The following is an 18,015-nucleotide window of genomic DNA, read 5'->3' as shown; positions in this document are numbered from 1 at the left end:
AAAAATAAAAATGGAGACGAAACCTAAAACCTATTTGTTCAATATGGTAAAGCTAAACTCAAGAGAAGAGAGAAAAATTGTTTATACATATTAGGCGCAGCCAGAATTCAAGTGGCAAAACAATGGAAAGACAAGGAGGAACCTTTGGTGGAGGATTGTTTAATAAAATTACAGGAACTAATATTAATGGACAAACTTACAGACTCATTGAAAGGAAAGAGTAGAACGGAGCACGAATCTCAATGGGGGAAAGTAAAGAATTATCTTGAAGAGAAATGGAAGAAAGATTCCAAACCTGTACCAAGTGACCTAGGCTTAAATTAGAAGCAGAACTGCTCTCAACAGAAGTAAAAACAAAGTAAATCAGATTGTTAATATGGATATAAAATAAGAACTGAGAAAGGTATTATTAAGATTGCAAAGAAAATAAATGTATGGTGAAAAATAAGGAAGTAAAAATGTTAAAGACTTACTGTTTTGCAAAAGAGATAAATGATAAGAATGTTGTGGCGCCTTAAATATTAAGTGCTGTGTTTTAATGTGAGCTTCTGTGAATTAGACATGTTCCCCAATCCATTTCAGTATTTTCCCCTCCTTTGGTTCTGGACATGCTTATTTCCAGTCCTTGGTGAACCCCTCTATCAGGTGGGCCTTTATGTTAGCCTGGCTGAACATTTTCCCTTCTGAGGTTCTTAAGAGATGATATGCTCGGGTACCTTTTGAGCAAAGAATCTGCAGCTTCTGTGTTTTACAGCCTGACTCAGTCACACACACTCTCTGTTTCTGTCCTGAGTTCAAAGATAGTCGTGCTTGTATCATTTCAGACTTTTCCGGCCCTCCCCAGCTTCTCACAGGTTTCCTACTTTGTGACTACTCACAAGAAACAACGGCCTTAGTAGCCGAGTTTCTTGCAAAGGTTATTTTCTCCCAGGTCTCTAAAAATTAACCAGACTATCCCAAGTATCCCCTGTCGTGTTTTTTTTTTTTTGTACATTTTTAGCCATGTAACTATTATGCCTATCTCTATTTATTATTATTTTTATTAACTTTTTTATCTATGTGTTTTAGTTTTCCTATGCCAATAAAAGGTTATTGAATTTGAATTTGAAGTTTTATTTTTTTTTTCATTTCCTGATATGCTTTCTGTCACAGGGCAGAGTATTTTGACTGCCATCACATCATCATCTGGAATGCTGCTCGTCAACTGCTTTTGCCCCTTGTTGCAAGATATTTCTTTATACGCTCAGTTCCCTCCAGTGCTGATTTCCTCAACTTTGTTTTGTTTAGAAAAGAGAGGAGGAAGAGAGGCAGAAAGGGGAAGAGCAGATCCGGCAGCAGGAGGAACGCAGAGCGCAGGAGCTGTACCTGAGCCTCAAACGAGCCCAGCAGTGCAGCCAACACAATGAAAAGGAGGATCATGAATGGGAAGAACAGCGTGAGTGAACTTTCACCCAACAGAGGGGTTTTGTTGTGCCAGGAGGATCTTAGTATATCCTGAACAAACAGAAGCAGGGTGCCATATGAAATGTGAGCTGAGCCATGTAGTGATGAACAGCTGGCCCTTGTTATTGTTGTTTAGCCATTAAGTCATGTCCGGCTCTTTGTGGCCCCATGGACCAGAGCACGCCAGGCCCTCCTGTCTTCCACTGCCTCCCAGAGTTGGGTCAAATTCATGTTGGTCACTTCGATGACACTGTCCAACCATCTCATCCTCTGTCGTCCCCTTCTCCTCTTTCCTTCATACTTTCCCAATATCAGGATCTTTTCCAAGGAGTCTTCTCTTCTCATGAGATGGCCAAAGTATTGGAGCCTCAGCTTCAGGACCTGTCTCAGTGAGCAGCTGGCCCTAGATAAGTCAAAGATGGCTGCTCCAGAGAGCAGATTTTGGGGTTTTATGAATAAGCGACAAACTTCATTGGCTATTAATGATTTTTTCCCACTCGGTAGTGTTGTGGGGTTGGGGTTGGTGGGATTTTCTGACTTCTGTGCCAAAATACCTTTTCTGATTTTTGATACTATGCACCTTGACTCAGGAAGGATTTGGTTTGCTGTTCTATCTCAGGTAAATATTTCTCTTGGGTGAAAGCACACAAATCTAGACAAATAAATATCTTTATTGAGGATTTAGAGACATTGTTCCTTTCTAAATGACTTGACAGAAAAAAATACCTTTGATCATTTATATTTTGTATCATTTCTCAGTATACGCAGGGTACAGATTAGATTATGGCCAAGAAACATTTTTCAAACCATATTGAAGGTGTTTATCATGCTTTGTTTGGGTCAACAGAGGAATTGTAGTTATTTCATTGGAAAGTTTTATGTCTGAAGCAAAGCTTAGAATACTACTTTAAAAAATGCCAGTAATTTATATAAGATGCTACAAATTGTCTCAGAAGGAACAATAACAAAAACAAATGCATACACAGCAACAAATTGCAGCACTGTAGAGACTAAAGCATGTGATGAAGTACTGATTAGTACAATGGTTTAGTTCTCTGGCTGTAGAGCCAGAGGTTGGGAGTTCGATTCCCCACTTTGCCTCCTTGACAGGGCTGGACTTGATGATCCACAGCATCTCTTCCAGCTCTGTCGTTCTAAGATGGCAATGATGATGAGTTTTCATGGCTACAATCCACTTTGCACATACGAAGCACAAATCTTGGTAAACCTGTGGCCCATGTTTGTGCATGATAAAACTGGGGAAAAAAGGATTGTATCCATGAAAGCATGTACATGCATTAGTTACTCTTGAAGGTGCTGCTACGCTTTCACTGTTGTTGCTGAAACAGACTGACACAGTACCTTTGTTGACTGTTGAGTACCATTTTTAAAAAATACTCCATTGGAAGCATTACATTTTTGGAATCTGTTTAAAAGCTTTCAGTTGGAGAAAAACCATTAACTTTTGAGGTAGTCTATTCCATTGTCAACAGCTTTTGCTGCCAGGAAGTTCTTCTTGATTTTTAGGTGAAATCTTCTTTCCATAATTTAAATCCTTTATTTTGCTTCCTACTGCCTCTAGCTGTAGAAAACAATCTTGTCCCATCTTCCACATAGCAGCCCTTCAAATATTTGAAGATAGCTGCCACCTCACCTCTTTGCTTTCCTTTTTCCTGGATAAACATTCCCAGCTTCCCTGAGTTATTCTTTACAAACCTTAATTTCCAGAGCCTTTAACATTCAGGTTGTTCTCCTCTGGACATGTTACAGTGTGGTAATAACCTTCTGCATACTATAGTACACAAATGAGATATTGCCAAAGCAGATTATTACTTCCCTTGGCCTGGATGCTATCCTTCTATCGATGCATTTGTTGTTGTTGCATTTGCTTTATTGTTGCTGCTGCACCACACTATTAAATCATGTTAACATATGTATTACTTCCAAGTCAATGGTAGTCCATCTTACTTGTGCCTGTGATGTGTCTTGCCTAAATGTAGAACTCTGCATTTTTCCCTGATGAAAATCATTTTATTCATCAGTCTCCCAAGGTAATCTTGAATCCCAATTCTCTTCTGAATTATTAGTTACCCCTCTAATTTGGTGTTGTTTGCAAATTTGATGAGAGTCCCCTCTGTTCCTTCATCCAAGTCGTTTGTAAAGAAGATGAATAATACTGTGCTTGACAGAACCCTGTGGCATTCTATTTGTTATTGCTCTCCAGGATGATGAGAGATGCTGGTGAGCACTCTTCGGATACAACCCCTCAACCAGCTACAAATCCACCTAACAGTAGCATCATCCAGCCAACATGTTCACATTTATCCTTTGTGTATTCCCTTCTCTTTAGAGTATTTCCAACTATAGGATCTTATACAGTATGTCCTCAAACTTACTGGAATAAACTTTTCAAAAATTCAAAGTGCACATTATACAACTCTCACTAATAACAAATCTCTTCCTTAGTATAACACATCTCAAGTGAGCATGGTTAGTTCCCCCTATTTCCACCTCACTGACCAGGTTTTCCTGGTAAGGACCAGCTCTAGAATAGCTGATCCTCTTGTTCTTCATTCTTCTTGTGGAAAAGAACATTGTCAGCAAGACAAGTGACAAACTTGTTGGACTTTACATTCGAAATTGCACTTCTGAAAGTAATCTTGGTAGTTGAAGTTTCCCATTATATATCTCACCTTTGAATATTTGGTAAAATGATTTAAGAGGGGTTCATCAAAATATTCCCAGCTCCCTGTCTAACTGGGAGGTCTTTAGCAAGACCCTTATGGTGCTATGATTGTTCCTTTCTCTTCTGATTTTTACCAATATGCTCTCCAGATGCATTCCCGGCTCCAGTCATTTCTCGCTTCCTGTGTCACTCCCACACCCCTTGGGTGCAGACTTTATGGCAGAGCGATAGATAAACACAGCTGGGTTTGAGCCAAATGAGGCAAATTTGCTCTCAGAGTTTTTCTTATCTTCACTGGTGACAGTTGCCTTTGTGTATGAATTTTACATTTGGGCACACAGGTAAGGTCTCCTTCCCCCACAGTCTAGCAGTCCAACCATCACCAAGAAGTGAGCAGGAAAGCAGGCCACCCACATACTTAGAGGAGAACCCTTTTAAAATTTAACTTTCCTTCCCTCAAAACTATTAAATCTGGAGCTTTCCTGTTTCCCCAGGGAAGCAAATTCCATCCATGAGGAGGAAATAAGTTATTTTTACCTCAGAGCTTTAAAAAGTTCATTTTGGGAACTATAGTTTCTAAAATCCCCAACCAACATAGCTAGTGACATGCTGGCAGGGGGATTATGAGAGTTGTCATCCAAAAATCAGTGGTTCCAAGCTCTAACTTAGAGCAAGACCTTGTCCTGATAGTTTTAATTGACAGGAATTTCCGAGTTTCCCTGTGCTCCACTTTTTGAACGTTGTGGCGGCTAGCACTGGACTGACGTGACTTTGTCTTCTGAACATTTTTCATTTTTGCCGGTGAGATCTGCCTTTATTTATGAACATTGGGAAATGGCTTTTTCCTCTGCCTTGGTCTCAAAGTATACAAAAAGAATTAGTTGGCCTGGTAAAAGATAGTACCTTATCTAGGTTCATTTTCATTCATTGGTTTATAAAAAAAATGCCAGTGAAATGCACAGGAAAAGGCAATATGAAAGTGAATTTTATCTACATTATTATTAGGTGCCCTATTTTATTCTTGAAAAAGAAATATACTGGGAATTTGAGAATCCCGGTCAAAGCTTTATCACAAACAGAGCTGAACTACTTTCACTAATTGGGATTTGCTGCCTTTCAGACTAAGACTGCACGTTCTTTATTCACAACCAATTTTTGTTTAGAGTTTGTGACTATAATGGGGGAAAAACCCTCTGCATGCCAGCTTCTTGCATTCCATGTTTTTCTGTGGTAGTCTTTGAGTTTCTTTTGTGATTCTCTGCCGATATTTGTTTTTTTGTGACTCAGACTTGATCACATTTCTTGATCACATTTATGTTTTCCTGCTCTCTTTTGTTGCCTATAATTTTATGGCTTCCGTGCTGGGTCTAAAGAGGAGAAGACTTGTAAGTAGGCTCTGCATGCAAGCAAGAACCCAATTTTTAAATAATTTGTCTGTAGAGTCCACACATGAGCAGGAACCTTTGCTCTTCAAATACTATGACTAAAGATGGGTATAATATGCCAGTTCGGTGGTTTGTTCCAGTTTGTTTATCAGCCAAACAAATGTTTGGCACTTCCCAGGCCCGCCTCCTCTGGTGGATGTCCACTCAGAGGTGGTGGCCAGAGGAGGCGGGGAAGGGAAGCTGCCTCTGAATGGATGCCTGCTGGAAGAGGTGGGCCTGGGAAGTACCAAACATCTGTTTGGCCAATAAACAAACTGACACAAACGGCGAAATCAGCATTTCGTGCACATCTCTAACTATGACTACAAATGCAAAGCAAATAATTTTTTTAAAAATGTGATCCCTTTGGTTCAGTTCCTCTTTTATGCAAATAAAACATTATATAATATTAAGAAGTTTTTAAATAATACGCATGCCTTCCTTAAAATCCCGATAGGCTCCTCCAGCAGGTTTGCTCATACCCCATTGCATGAAAATCACTGGTCTATTTTATTTTCTATGCAATGGTGAAAAGTGATTTGTTTCGCCCTAAAGCAGGACCAGTCTTCCACTTCTCTGTTTTTCTCCAATTTAATTTCATTGCAAGATAATGATAAAAAGCAACTGCCATGGCTTCATAAATGTAACCGTGATTGTGTATTACACAATTACATATTATAATCCACAGTTCCAGTGTTTCACAGATGAGACCTGGGATACTCCTATTTTACTTCTATTGTCAAAGTATCACTGCCTGAGGGCCCCCCATTGTGGTGTATTGCTGTCTTCTTTCTCTGTTTGCCTTGCAGTGTGGTTCTTTTACCTGCAGAGGACTATCTTGCATTTACCTCAGAATCAGGACATGTAGCTCAACCAAACATAATGGGGGGGGGGTGGCCTTGAAAGTAGGGAGACCAAGTTGGCCTCCTGATGAAGATTATTTCAAGTGCCACAAAAAGGCAAGAAGTAGCTACTTATTTAAATTATTATTCTTATTATTGTACTTTTACTGATATAAAGTGGCTGCTGTGATTTTCTGCCTCGGGGCCAATGTTATTTGAATGGTTTTGGATGCCATGTATCTTCATTTCAGGGCAGAGATGCTGTTTGGTGCTGTATCTCAGGCAACAAAATATCTTGAATTTGTCGTGCTCATAATTTCAATGGCTGTTCATTGTCATAAATATGTAATGCATCATGTGTTTCTTGTTTCTTTTTATTTTCTTTGAGGCATCTAGTAAATATTACACACTCAAAATCAAAACAGTGGCTTTTGTTGAGTGTCATTGAAGTTGTAATAGGAGTTCCATGTTCTATGAATACATCCTTATTCATAGAATTCAGAGGAATTCAATCAATGTCAGTTACTCAGCCTTGTCTGGGATGCACACCTTAATGTGGTGAAGGGGTTTGGGTGTGTCGGTAATGCTGTCAGAAGACCTGACTCTATTATGAGCCTGGACTCTTAGCAGGGTCAACCCAAGGCAGAATGAGCAAAGCTGAGACACCAGACAAAGATGCCTCCATTCTCTTCAGGAGCAGTGGCTACATCAGCAGAAGAGAATGGATAGTTCCAATGGTGATAGAGGCAAAGAAACTTCTGGAGGGCAGCAGCGGTAGCTGAAGGTGACACTGGAGAAGGATCTTTCACAGACAATGGCAGTGATGCTCAAGCTAACTTTTGTTAGTGCTGCCTATAAGGTAGCAATGGTAAACTACTGCTGAACCATTCTTACCTTGAAAAACCTATGATGAAATAATCCAAAATGAAATAAGAGATAGTGTTAGAAGATGAGACTTCCAGATCAGAAGGGAATCATCAGTTCTGGAGAAGGACAAAGGACAATTACAAATAGTTCTGTTGCTAATGATGAATCTAGAGTAAAGTCAAAATGACATCTAGTGGCTAATGTGTACAGAGGTTTAAGGAGAGTCAAATATGGTACAATGCATAAAGCTGGAACATGAGAATTATGAATCAAAGTAAACTGGAAACCATAAAGCAAGAAATGGAATGTTTAAATATTGTAGTGCTTTGTGTTAATAAACTAAAGTGGACTGGAATGGGACATTTTCAGTCAGACAACTACAAAGTGTTTTATTCTGGAAATGACACACTCAGATGAAAGAGTGGCTCTAATATTGAAGCAAGATTTATTATATATCAGTCTATGCTTTGTAGACTACCCCAAATCCTTTGACAGTGTGGATCATAACAAGCTATGGAGTGTTCTGAAAGAAATAGGTGTACCTCAGCACTTGATTTTCCTGATGTGCAACCTGTATTGTGGACAAGAATTAGGACAGTTAGGACAGAATATGGAGAGACAGAATGGTTTCTTATAGGCAAAGGTATCAGACAATAAAAACAGGTAGATAAAAACAGAGTGGTTTTGCTGCGTGTGTGCAGCCACACCCTACTGGAACCAGCCATAGGCCTAGGAGAGTGATAAAAATGGAAAAAGATGACATGGGGCCAAGGAAGTAAATGTGAGACAGTTAGCCATTCTTCAGGTATACTTAATTTGGATTTCTGCATTCAAAGGTGTCAGAGAAGGATGCATTTTTTCTCTTTATGTGTTCAATCTGTACACAGAATATAACATACAGAAAGCTGGACTAGATGCAGATGAAGGAGCAATGAAAACTGTTGGAAGAAATATCAATAGTTTAAGATATACAGATGACACCATCATATTGGCAGAAGGCAACAATGACTTGAAATGATTTCTGGCAATCCTAGGCAAAGAAAAGTAGTAGTTTCTAGTGATTTTTTCCCCTACCGCCATTGTTTTCCCCCTTTAATTTATAGAAAAAAGTAGTCCTATATGTGATATGGGGTTGGAACAGAGGCTTAGGGAATGGATAAGCTTGATGTCAAAGAAAATAATCTTCAATAATATGTCATCTCACTGCTTGTCCCAAGTGATGTACAGTATTTTGAACAAAGTATACAGGGGCCAAAACAACATCTCATGAGAAAAACAATGGAACACAACTGATCCAGGTCTCCCTATTAAGTGTACTGACCGCTACAGCTAGATGATTTTAGGACATAATTAAATCAAATTAGATGAGACACAAATGAGAAGGTGGTAAAACTTCCTTCCAGTCACAAATTCCTTCAAAGGTGCTATGCCTGAGCAATCACATATATCGTGCGTGCCTCCTAATGAACCATTGGAAAGCAGAAGAAGGTTGACTTTCAGTGTGCAGAACTAGATAGACTTGTGCTAGAAAAAAGAATTATCTTTTATTTCTTAAGGGAGCTTTCTTAGTAATGACACACTAATTTGGTTTTATGTTTTGACCTTTTGATCCTGAACATAATACTTTTAAGCTGCTTCCCTTTTAGATTACCCTGTGCAGCTTTTCACTGACTGTCACAGAGAGACAAAGAGAACTATTATAATGGCCAGTGCAAAGAAATAGTTACTTGTGAAGAGGACAACTAGCATTTCTCTTCTCACTTCCAGCACTGCCATTCCATGATTTAAACCTGCTTCTATATTTGCTGGTAGGATAGAGAGAACAGCACAAACATACGCACCCACAAACAAAAATAATAAATCTGTCTGCTGACTCTGCTGAAAGGGAAGTGCTCTAATATTTTAAAGCCACTTAAATCATGGCACCAGTGTGACTACAGAAGGAAATGAAGTTTGCATCTGCCGTCCTTGTGCAAAACACATTTCTGTGTTCAAAAACATGTTTCAAAGAAAGGATAACCTATGTTTAAGATCAAAAGTATCAAGAAGAGACCAGCACAGACTACAAACATGATATGCTATAGTATTTGCCCTTGACTATGAAGTGTTTAACTCTCCTGCACCAGGATAGTCACCCTTTGTTGCAGAAAGTGCACAGAATGGATCCTGCAAAACAGCCTTGCCACTTATGCAGTTGTAAATAACGTTGTGGTAACATTGTCACCTGCACGGTTGTAAATCTACAATTTTCACAGATTAGCTATACAGATTTTTTTAAAAAATTGGGGGTAAAAACCCCTCAAAACAAACATGTGCCAAGCAATCTACTAGGTTTTTTTTTGTTTTGTTTTTGGCCACTGGGGCATTTTCCCCCCCGGTCCCAATGAACACTCTAATGTATGAAGGAAAAAATGGGCCCATGCCATTTTTCAGAGAACAATGATGCAGGGAAGCTAAAGGGATGTAGACATGGTCTAGAGGGGCGGGGTATAAATTAAATAAATAAATAAATAAATAAATAAATAAATAAATAAATAAATAAATAAATAAATAAATATGTGCTCTGGTGATCAAGAGGTTGGCCCCATTTAGTGAACATCACGATACCTTCCATTATAAGTAGTAGAAGTCTTATTGTGGATGTTCAACACTGACCGCAATCCAAACCCTCTCACTCATCCTCAATGCACTGGAAATTCTCACTGGAGTCAGAGAACACCCCAGAATTTATACAACACAAATTTTCTTATTATGCCATGCCATGACTGTTTTAAGGAAAGCTGAAAAAAGAGTGAAACCTGGAGCTGGGAGTGTAATGAAAGCAGATATCAAAGATTACAGTAACTATTGGACCATTATATTAATCTCTTATGTAAGGAGAGTGTCATAGATTTTATGTCATAGACTTTTACCATATATAGAGTGAGCAATACTCAATGTTCGGGAGGTATTTGGTTAAAAAAAAAGAAGCACTAGAGATTACAATACAAATATACATTGGCTACTGGAGTGTAGAAAATGAATTCAGAAAAAAAATCAGGTTATGTTTTATACATTAAAGCAAAGGCTCTGACTGTGCCTCAGGAAAACAACAACATTTATTTATTTATATTGTACTCTAAACCAGAGTGCATTCTAATAAAATCAATAATGTGCAAGCACGCAACACATTTAATCACAACCTTCATATTATGCATGCCTGTGTGTGTACATGCACACACAGGCATGTGAATCTGTACATCAACATAAAACTCCTCAGTATTGCAATGATAAAAAAGAATTGGCCAACTGTTAAAACTCAGCTAAAAAGATTTAAGAAACCCACACCAGTCACTGAGCTCTCTCTACACCAACATCTATTGCTCCAGTTTGAAAAGATAGGTTTTCAGACCTCATTGAAATTTGTCCAACTTTGGTTCCATTAGAAAATGCTGGGGTGTGTGTGTTTTAATTCCACAGCTTTGGAGCCGAGTGAGAAAATGCCCAAAGCCTGAAATTTGCCACCTTTGTCCATGGGGATTGGCAACAGTCTAGAATCTGCAGTCTGAGTTCTCCTAAGAGCAATATGCCATGACACCAGCTCTGCTCGATAATCAGGACAGTAAGAATGTAGGCCTTTAAATGTCAAGACAAGGATTTTAAACTATGTTCTTGACCTGCTAGGCAGCCAATGCAATACTCTATGGTGGTGGGAAATATGGGAGTAACATGGTAAGTGTAAAACCACTCTTACCACATTATTCTGTACCAGGGCAAGAGGTCAAAGTGAAGAAAGAAGACCCACTAAAAGTCTGTTACTGTAATCCAGGCATAAAACCATCAAGCATGGACAAAGAACTTTGTAGTCTCAGGAGTTAGAAAGTGATGGATCCGTCGGATAATAGCAAGACGGAAATTGCATCTGATCTAAAAGAATGGGTGAGCCATTCCTAATGGGTGTCTACATATTACGGATGTCCTAATGTGTAATCTGTAGTTTGGACAATAGGCAGCTGTAGAAGAGAACACAAAGAAACAGAATGGATTCCCATTGGCAAAAATTGTCATGGAGTATTTCTCTGTCTCTTCAATCTATATGCAGAACATATAGAAAACTAGATTAAATTCAGATGAAGGAAGAGTGAAAACTGGTAGAAGATATATTGATAATTCAGGGCATAACAATATTTACAAAGAAATTATAATTCCTCGAAATAAATTCTTCAAACTACACTTTCCAGAATCTGCAGACAGCACAGACAGCTGTGGTATATTCCACCTGGTTATTTAAACCGGAAACTGAGTAGTACTGAGTAGTATCTATGGAGAATTCAATACCGAAATATTGTCTCTGAGATATTTCAGGTAAGCAAGCAAGCAAAAAGAACCAGAACACACACATGCCGGATTTTTACTATATTTGTAAGATTATTTGAAACCACTTTCCAGAAATCTAAGATCCACAGCAAGTTTCTCCCTTAATAACCTCCTACTTGTCTATTGTTCTCACAGGCCCGTCTTCTGTAGAAGCACCCAGCTCAGGGCCCAGATGCCTGCAAAATATAATAAATTACTTGCCAATTTCCACTGCATTTCCAGCACTTCTTATGGCAGCATATTTGCCCCATATCTCCAGTTCTTTACAGGCTACAGACTTCCTAAAAATCCAAACCAAATCAGAGGCAGCGAAATCTCCAAACAGACAAGATAAAGATGAAAAATATATCAGTTCTACCCAGAAACCAGGTAAAACCACGTGGCCGAGCAGACAACAAAACATGCCCAATAGCTGTAGCTGTTTCCATGACCCCCACTAGAATTTTTGGTGAACTTACCTGCCACACAATTGATGTGTGGGGTGTTTTCCCAAACCCTGTACTGCCGGACTTACGAAATGCTCACATTCAGCCCCTTTGTGACTCATTTACTCTCAGGTCGTGCTCCAAGGTGCCAGAGTTTGTACAAGACATAGGTTCACAATTCATGGCCCTAATGCGCTATACCTACCTTGTTTTAGTCCAAAAGGCACAATAGGTCCAGATGCTTACATTGCCCTTTCTCTCCCTAGTTCTCCCTCTTCGCTTTTTTCACTTTTCATTCAGATACCATTGCCCTGGTGCTGGCCCCATCTGGGAAGGAGAAGACTTGATTCCCCAGGCTTTAAAGCCATCTCATCAGCAAAAATCAAATGGTCTTTTGCCCTGATTTTTGTATCCCTACCTGGACACCCAGGGAAGCGTAGCAATATCTTGATGCTTCAGCCAGTGCTCTGAGACCCAGCAATCCTACCTTGAACATTTTCAGGGGCACGGTCAAAAGGCATATTCTTAAACCTCTACCCTGCACATCCCTACACACTTTGACAGAGTTCTTAGCATGAAAAAACTATGACGTTATGTGGAAATCATGGGTTCTAGAGCTTAGAATGGGAAATGATGGTTGAAAGCTCAGATTGTAGAGAAGCAGATTGTTCCGGGACAACATTTTGATTTCATGAGGAAGGATCTAGTAAGGGAAAAGGATTTGACCCATGGGTTGGAAAGCAAAAGAAAAGTCCTCAAGATGGAGGAAGAGAAGGGTATTTTGTTCCTGAGAACATTTCTGCAGGCATTTCAGAGAGGTAAGAAACTGGGAATAACCGCAAATGGATTTAGAGCAAACAGACTTAATGAGGACTATTAAAATGAGATGCTTTGGAAATGTTCGTTCTTGAAATGAAAAGAATTTGCCTTTGATTACTATGCAGACCTTGTGCCCATCAATCTCAATTGGCACCTTTCTAGTGGTGTATTATAGGCTTGTGACTTCCTGTCATCCAGGGGAATGTGAATACCTCCCCCCATTTGTTACTTGTCCGCTGTGCGTAATAATAGCCTGGCTTCTCTCTGCCAGCCTCAGAGGCCAGGAAGATGCATAGATGTTGGTGTTCACATCTCTCTCCTGTTATGTGCTGATAGCTGAAGTCAATTTATCCATTAGGAGCAGAGCCAGGCCCCATCATGTCTTGTGACCACCAAGTCAGCTGTGCCAAGGGTCAAGCGGGTTGAAGAGGTGCATCGTTAACACAGCTGCTGCAGAGGGTGAATGTTGCAATGATACTGATGGCGCTACTAATTTATTTAAGAGATGGAATTTCCAGCAGAATGAGGATACATCTTATCATCCCACAGCTATTTATTGCCAAGTCAGTGGGTGAAGCATTCCTAATTTTAGCGTTCAGCTTAATTCACTGCTGTGATTCTTTTTCAGTGAGCCAAACAAATAACAACATAGCTCTTCTCTAGGTAATTGAGATATCGCCCCTGGTGCTTTTAAAAAGAGAGAGGGAGAAAGAAAGGGCACGTTTCTTAAATGTGAGCATCAGCGCTTCATAAATTGTTACCTTGCTATAATAATGCTGGACCAAGCAAAGATCAGAGTAAAGTCCATCCAGAGCCTGATTGTTGTTCCAAGTAGGGCATGGCAGTGGCGTCCTTCACCTGTTATTTGATCCCAGCATTTGGGATGGAGGAATGTTCTGGTCTGCCACAATATGTAATGATCCTGCTACCTGTCGTAAGAAAGCTGTCCTCCATGAACTAGAATGTCCCTTAAAATAAGGGTGGAGGCCATTTTTAAAAAAGAAAGATGTGTTTGCACCATTAGTAACCTTGCCTTTGTTGGAGGTGGCTGGTTGCAACTCAGTTTAAGCTGGAGATGCATGTCTTGGCATAAGGAGGCATGGGAGAGAGAACTCTTCAGGGTTCCTAGGCTGTCTTTTACCTGGTTTGATCTGTGGTAACTTCCTTTCATCTTGGACTCATGTTCTTAGGGTTGCGTCACTTCTTTCTTTCTCACGTTTCTCTCTTGACTTCATTCTCAAGAGGTGTGAGGCAGCCATGGTTCCCTGCATCTCCACCTTAGTGAACTAGAATTCAGATTCCTATTATATTGGGCTAAAAATTACTAACTATCCCACTTCCTTCATCCATGTCTTTGAAAATGCTGATATGCAAGCATTCTACTGTAGCACTGCAATAATTCTCAGTGCATTATTTGCTGTCAGACATCTCTGTGGGCCTTCTTCTTCTGAATGGAGGGAAGCCTTTGTTGCCTTTTACCTCATTCCCTACACATGGGGTTTCCTTCCTTCCTTCCTTCCTTCCTTCCTTCCTTCCTTCCTTCCTTCCTTCCTTCCTTCCTTCCTTCCTTCCTTCCTTCCTTCCTTCCTTACTTACTTACTTACTTACTTACTTACTTACTTACTTACTTACTTACTTACTTACCTACCTCAGTGGGCTTGATTCAAGGCTTAATGGCAAGCTCCTTCACAGCCCTACACAGAGATGTTGACCTCTCCAGTTTGAACACACATTAGACAAATGGAGGTGATCAACTCAAGCAACAGATCCAAAAAGCAATCGGTGCTATTCCTGAATATTACAGCTGTTCCCCTCTACCACAGAATTTGTCTTGGGTATTCTGCATTATTCTTGAGTCCTCAGGTTATTAGAGGCCACTTTTTCATTGAAATAATAATGAGCTACTAGTGCAGCTGGCTGCTGTATGTAGTATGGGGTACAGGTGACATCTTGTCCTTTACTTGGGTGGCAGGGGAAACATTTCGTACCAATCCTGCTTGAAAATTTCTTGCTTCGAATAGCCATCCTGCCCCTAGATAGGGTCAGCCTTGGTCTTTAATGGCGGCGTGGGCAACCCAATTTGTACGGGTTTACACATGTTCCTAAATGCATTCCACAATATTTCTCCTCCTTTTATATGAAAGAATAATATGCAATGTGTATTTACTGTATTTTGCTGTATATACGACCCCCAGTGTATAAAACTACCCCCTAATTTTGACCCTTAATGGAGGCAGACGAGCAGGAGCAGTTAATGGGCAACTGCTCCTCCACCTCCATCTCCTGCTGTCTCTGCTGCCTGCCCGATTACCTCCTGCAGTGCGACTGCCGACTGCTGGACCTCACCTCCAGCTCACATTGCTGCCTTGTCCCCTGCCTTAAGGAGATCGTGAGAGGAGGTGATCTGGTGACACAGGAAGAGATGCCAGAGCACACAAGAGTGCTTTTTTGCCTCCGCCTCCACCTCCTTCTGCCTCCACCGCCAGAGGGGACAAGGCGGTGACTGTGAGCTGAGCCCCACTGGAGATGGTGATTGGGCGGGCGGGGGAGGTAGCAGCAAGAGGCGCCCAAGTGCGTGTGAGTTCGTTCGCCTCCGCCTCCTGCTGCTGCTGCCTCAGGGCCACCAGAAGGGACAAGCTGTGAGCTCTGGAAGAGGCAATTGGCAGTGGCGGTGGCGTGCGCACGCGACTGCTTCCTTCCGTGTATAAAACGACACTCAATCTTTACTCTAATTATTTTAGGAAAAAGTGTCATTTTATACACGGTAAAATACGGTACCATCAAGTTGATTCAGACTTACAACAAGCTTTCCAGTGATTTCCAGTTATAAAGTACTTAGAAGTGGTTTATCAATCTTTTGGTGGCATTCTGGGATAGGACAACTTGCCCAAGCCACGCAGTTGGCAGGGAATGTAACCCCATAAGCTGCATCCGGTTCAGGTGATCTCAGCTGAACCTGTTCCTAGAATGCAGAACAGCGATGTTGGCAAGTCTTTGGATCTGAGTCCCAAGTCCAAGTCTGAGTCTTTGGCACCAAGACCCAAGTCCGAGACCCTATTAAAAACAAGCTTTTTTCCCTTTTTTTTTTTTTTTTAAAAAAGAGGGATGAGTGGTTTCCAAGGTATGAGTTGAGTCCAAGTCACTGGAGGAAAAAAAAGCTGTGCTGAGTCACCAATGCATCTTAAATCCAACTTGGCAGTGAGTCCTGTGAGTTGAGTCCCCGTCCCTGATACACAGTAGGGAATTGATTTCCCAGTCCCTGGCCGCACCACCAGGCCCTCCAACCCACCTAGACACTACATAGGCATCCTTCAGTCTCGAGAGATTATGGTATCGTGCTCTGCATGGAGGACTTGGAACAGCGTCTAGTGTGGCTGAGAAGGCCAATTTGACAGTGACAATCCCTTCCACACTTAGGACAAATACAATCTGTACCCTGTCTAGCTCCCTGATTTTGCTGCTTTCGGGACTGCCTCTTTGCCTCAGCCTGCTGGGCGAGGGTCTCTTCAAATTGGGAGAGGCCGTGATGCACCGCATGCCTCCAGGCTGAACGCTCAGATGTTAGGGTTCCCCATCTGTTGAGGTCCATTTCCAAGGCCTTCAGATCCCGCTTGCAGATATCCTTGTATTACAGCTGTGGTCTCCCTCTGGGGCGATTTTCCTGCACTAATTCTCCATACAGGAGATCCTTTGGAATCCGACCATCAGCCATTCTCACGACTTGCCCAAGCCAACGTAGACGTAGCTGTTTCAGTAGTGTATACATGCTAAAAATTCCAGCTCGTTCTAGGACTACTCTATTTGGAACTTTGTCCTGCCAGGTGATACCAAAAATGCGTCGGAGGCAATGCATATGGAAGGTGTTCAGCTTCCTCTCCTGCTGTGCACAAAGGGTCCAGGACTCACTGGAGTACAGGAGTGTGCTCAGGACACAGGCTCTATAGACCTGGATCTTGGTGTATGCCGTCAGCTTCTTACTGAGCCATACTCTTTTTGTGAGTCTTGAGAACATGGTAGACACACCTAGACACACCACCTCACTATATGAAACAATAGCTGTTACCATTATCTATAATGCATTTCTATAGAGAAAAACGAATCACTACGCATGGATGTACATTGATGAGCAAGGCAGAATTTACTTTCTACACCTGACATTGAGTCTCACCTGTCCTCAGTGCTGGAGATCCTACTGGGCTATGTGTGCCCACCCATATCCATTCAAGGAGCATATAACAGATATGCTGCTTGTCCCCTCCAGGAATTGACAATATGGAAACCTTTCTGTGCACATAATCAACATTTAATTGTTGTATGCACTTTGCTCATGCTTTATTAAAAGCCACACACAGAGTTTGTTTTCCTTGAAGTAATCTCACATTGTTTGTTTTCTACGGAAGAGCATAAACACAGTAATACGATATATTCAGAAAAATACTATTTGAATGCTGATTATTTGTTGTGAATTGTTCCCAAATTAGCTTCATGATAGACATTGGTGGGTGAATTAAAAATAGTTAAAAATAGTCTGAAATACATATTCATAGGACATTGTTATTCTATACATTCAGGCCTACCCATGTGAATCATGGCTCTTCAAAAGAACTAAGGAGTACATAAAATATGGAGATCTCCTAATTTATCCCAAATGATATGACTTACTCAAGCTGATTCCCTGCATGGCAAGCATTATCAAAGAAATTGGAGCTCGGAATCCTGTCAGAGCAACTAATAGGCTGTGGTGTTATAATATAATTAATAATAATCATGTGCTGTCAAGTCAATTCTGACTTATGGTGACTCTTTTCAAGGTTTTTCAGGTAAAGAGTATGCAGAAGTAGCTTATCCTTCTCTGGGAGTGTTCTTGTATGTAGGTGGACCAGCCTTGGGTGGAGTTTATAAATATGAATTGAAAAGGAGAGCTTTCTGTCATTAACCTGCAAAGGAAAGAAAAAACTTTTAAAAAAGTATTCTTTAGTTTTTTTACTATCTAATCTCTGTAAAACAAATATGAGATCATGTTTTTTAAAAAATTGAGATTCTAGGAACTGTGTTCCAAAAAGGAATCTTTTCTTATCTTTGCTCTAAATGCAGAGTTATAAGCAACCTCCATATACAGAGAAGAGCTGACAAAGCAGATGAATTTATTTATT

At 40.6% G+C, this 18,015-nt stretch overlaps 1 protein-coding gene across 2 annotated transcripts in view; it reads left to right on the top strand.

Moving 5' to 3' along the window:
* SH2D4B (SH2 domain containing 4B) overlaps positions 1 to 18,015 on the top strand; it is a 149,784-nt gene that overhangs the window by 67,846 nt on the left and 63,923 nt on the right. For both annotated transcript variants that reach the window (XM_078391034.1, XM_078391035.1), the window contains exon 5: positions 1,288 to 1,435. In XM_078391034.1, the coding sequence (XP_078247160.1) occupies positions 1,288 to 1,435 (148 nt within the window). The remainder of the gene's footprint in view (positions 1 to 1,287; positions 1,436 to 18,015) is intronic.

The sequence above is a fragment of the Pogona vitticeps genome, chromosome 3 (genome assembly GCF_051106095.1).
Source record: "Pogona vitticeps strain Pit_001003342236 chromosome 3, PviZW2.1, whole genome shotgun sequence".
Classification (NCBI taxonomy): domain Eukaryota; kingdom Metazoa; phylum Chordata; class Lepidosauria; order Squamata; family Agamidae; genus Pogona; species Pogona vitticeps.
Note: the sequence above shows the minus strand (reverse complement) of the source record. Positions and strands in the feature narration are given on the sequence as shown.